At 39.0% G+C, this 3,029-nt stretch overlaps 1 protein-coding gene across 1 annotated transcript; it reads left to right on the top strand.

The window, feature by feature from the left end:
• Window positions 1-1,226: 1,226 nt before the first annotated feature.
• On the top strand, window positions 1,227-3,029 carry LOC106309822 (nodulation protein H). Its single transcript, XM_013746957.1, has 5 exons — window positions 1,227-1,507; window positions 1,673-1,869; window positions 1,938-2,376; window positions 2,446-2,601; window positions 2,683-3,029. Exons 1-5 carry the CDS (start codon window positions 1,478-1,480, stop codon window positions 2,848-2,850), a joined length of 990 nt encoding a protein of 329 aa, XP_013602411.1. The 5' UTR covers window positions 1,227-1,477; the 3' UTR covers window positions 2,851-3,029.

The raw sequence follows: 3,029 nt of genomic DNA, 5'->3' as shown, positions 1-3,029 counted from the left end.
CAACTTTGGGATTACAAGAGTATTTATATGTCCTTGGAAAACCTAATGGTTTTCATTAAAAAGTCTAAAATGCCCATAAAAAATGTTTAAAATCGACTAAGGATAAGTCTCGGCTCGGGTAGGAGTCGACAGCTACAACCCGCGCGACCCTAACCCGCCTTGGAGCATCGAGTGACTGCACTTCATGCGCGCGGGTAGCTCGCCCCGCGTCACTTACCCTGCATCAGACCGTCGATGATGCTGCTTCTTCATGCGCACGGTTCACGGATCCCGTGTCGTTCTCCCCGCGTCGTACTCGCTCCTCCAGCTCCGTGGGCGCAGGTGAGTGATCCTGCGTGCCTTCAACCCGCGTCGTATCGCCTCTCCAGCTCCGTGCGTGCGGGTGAGTGATCCCGCGTGCCTTCAGCCCGCGTCGTACTCGCCTGAACTCGAACCAACTTCAATTTCCATCTCCTCTTGGACCACAATGCTTCTAAACACCTTCAATCACTCCAAATGACGCTCCAATACCTGATAAAGACATATGAATGCAACATGGACCTAAAGATGCTTAATTCCTAATCTATATGATCAATATGTACAAAATGGATGGTTAAAACAATGCAAATATGCAAGATATCATGGTACAAAACATATTCGAACCCGAAGTGTTATTAACCGAACCCAAAAAACCGAAAAAACCCAAAAATCCAAAAAAAATCCGAAGAAACCGATCCGAATATCCAAAATAATATACAATATAATTATATGAAACATGAATATATACTTCAAATATTCAATTTCATATTTATTTTGATATGTTATCTAACGATAAGTATTTAAAATGTATTTAAAATTTAAATAACTACCTTAAATACTTAATTATATAAATAAATATATATTTCTTATGTTTTACTTTTAAATTTTAGATTTTATTTCGGGTATATCCGAACCGATCCGTTATAACCCGAATCCGAATGATATATGATTACTTTACGAGTTTTATGATGTGATACAAAAACGACCCGAACCCGATGTGTTATATCCGAATCCGACCCGTACTTGTAAATTTACTAGAATGAGATCTAGAAGGTACTATAAAAGAGAACCAAAATCTGAAAAATCCGATCCGAACGCCTAATACTATCGAATATGGGGAGAAAACGAAAGGCAAACTAGAACTTGATTAGAACAGAAAAACAATTAATTAATATTAGTCTCAGATTAATGAGCGAAGAAGAAAAAGACAGTCCCCATGTTTTAATGTCAGTGGCTCGACTTTTCACGAGGTTGAAACTTTATAATTTTATACAAAATCTCTCTGCTCAGACCCGTAAAATGCTAATCTCTTTTGGCCTACTTCTTCTTCTTCTTCTTCTTCTTCTTCCTTGTCAGATTCTCTGTAGAAAATCCATGAATCCATCTCCTCCCCCTATCTAAAGCTCCCTCTTCTTCTCTTCTAACGTTTGCTCTGTTTCAGAAGCTTCCACAAGCATCAATGGCGGAGTTCATCTGTTTATACGGAAAGGTCCTCTCTTTCTACCTTCTTTAATGATTTAAGCTTCTGGGTTTCTCTGCATGTTTGTTTTATCAACTGGATCAGCCTTCAAAACCTTCTCTTTATCTTCATAACATATGAAACTGTTGAATTAGGGTTTAGCATATTCTCAGGTTTTGATGTTTGACGTTACAGGACAGTGCAGCGATTGTAATAAAGCAACCAAAGAGATCACCTTTGTTCCTGAGAATGATAGTTTTGGTGTTTGCAATGGTCTGTGGTCTCTACATTTCCTCCGTCTGCTTAAAACAGTTCAGTTTCCAAACCTCACAACTTGTCCCAACTCCTATCACTACTCGGATTCATTACCCAAAGCCACAGACTTTCAATAGGTAACAACAACTCTTTGTTCTGTTTCTTTCTTTGTTTGTCTATTCACTTTCTTTCTTTTTGGAAACAGATCTGAATGTGGGCACAATCCAGTGAGGTTCTTTGCGATACTCTCAGTGCAGAGATCAGGAAGCGGCTGGTTCGAAACGTTGTTAAACAGTCACGACAACGTGAGTTCCAACGGAGAGATCTTCTCGGTTTTGGACCGGAGAAGGAACGTTTCTTCAATCGTTAAGACTCTTGATAGAGTTTATAATCTGGATTGGTTTACGAGCGCTTCGAAGAACGAGTGCTCTGCTGCGATTGGGTTCAAATGGATGCTTAACCAGGGTTTGTTGGATAACCACCAAGAGATTGTTGATTACTTTAACCGGAGAGGCGTCTCCGCTATATTTTTGTTCAGAAGGAATCCTCTGAGGAGATTGGTTTCTGTGTTGGCTAATTCTTATGATCGCTACGCTAAGCTTTTGAATGGAACACACAAGTCTCATGTTCATTCTCCTGAAGAGGTTAAAACAAATCTTTTGATTTTTTTTGTTTTGGATTCTTGATTTTGAAATAGTGTCTTGGTACTGCAGGCAGATGCACTTTCTAGGTACAAACCTGTAATCAACTCAACATCGTTGATCCATGATTTGCAAGAAACAGAGAGTTTAGCTGCAAAGGCATTGGAATATTTCAATACCACTCGTCATATGGTTGTATTCTATGAAGATCTCATAACAAATCGAACGGTGAGGTTTCATAACTTCTTTTTGGGGTGTTTGAAGCTGATATATGTTTTGCTTAACTTCTTTTTGGGGTGTTTGATGCAGAGACTGGAACAAGTTCAAGAGTTTCTGAACATTCCTGTGAAAAATTTGTCAAGCAGACAGGTGAAAATACACAGAGGGGATTTGTCAGATCACATCAAGAACTGGGAAGATATAAACAAGACGTTGAATGGGACCGAGTATGAGAAGTTTCTACGAGCAGATTACTAAGTGTTTTTTTTTGTTTTTAATTATGCCATGACTCTTTTCTTCTACGTTTAATTAAAGGTTTTGCAAAATGCAAAATAGGGGTCTTTCTTGTTTTGAAACTTCTATATTAGCAACTGGCTGTATAGGGGGACTGGAAGATGTATTTGCTTTTGGAGTTAATTGCTCCCTTTTAGAGATCA

Source organism: Brassica oleracea, chromosome C8 (assembly GCF_000695525.1).
Source record: "Brassica oleracea var. oleracea cultivar TO1000 chromosome C8, BOL, whole genome shotgun sequence".
NCBI lineage: Eukaryota > Viridiplantae > Streptophyta > Magnoliopsida > Brassicales > Brassicaceae > Brassica > Brassica oleracea.
This window is presented reverse-complemented; position numbering and strand designations above follow the sequence as displayed.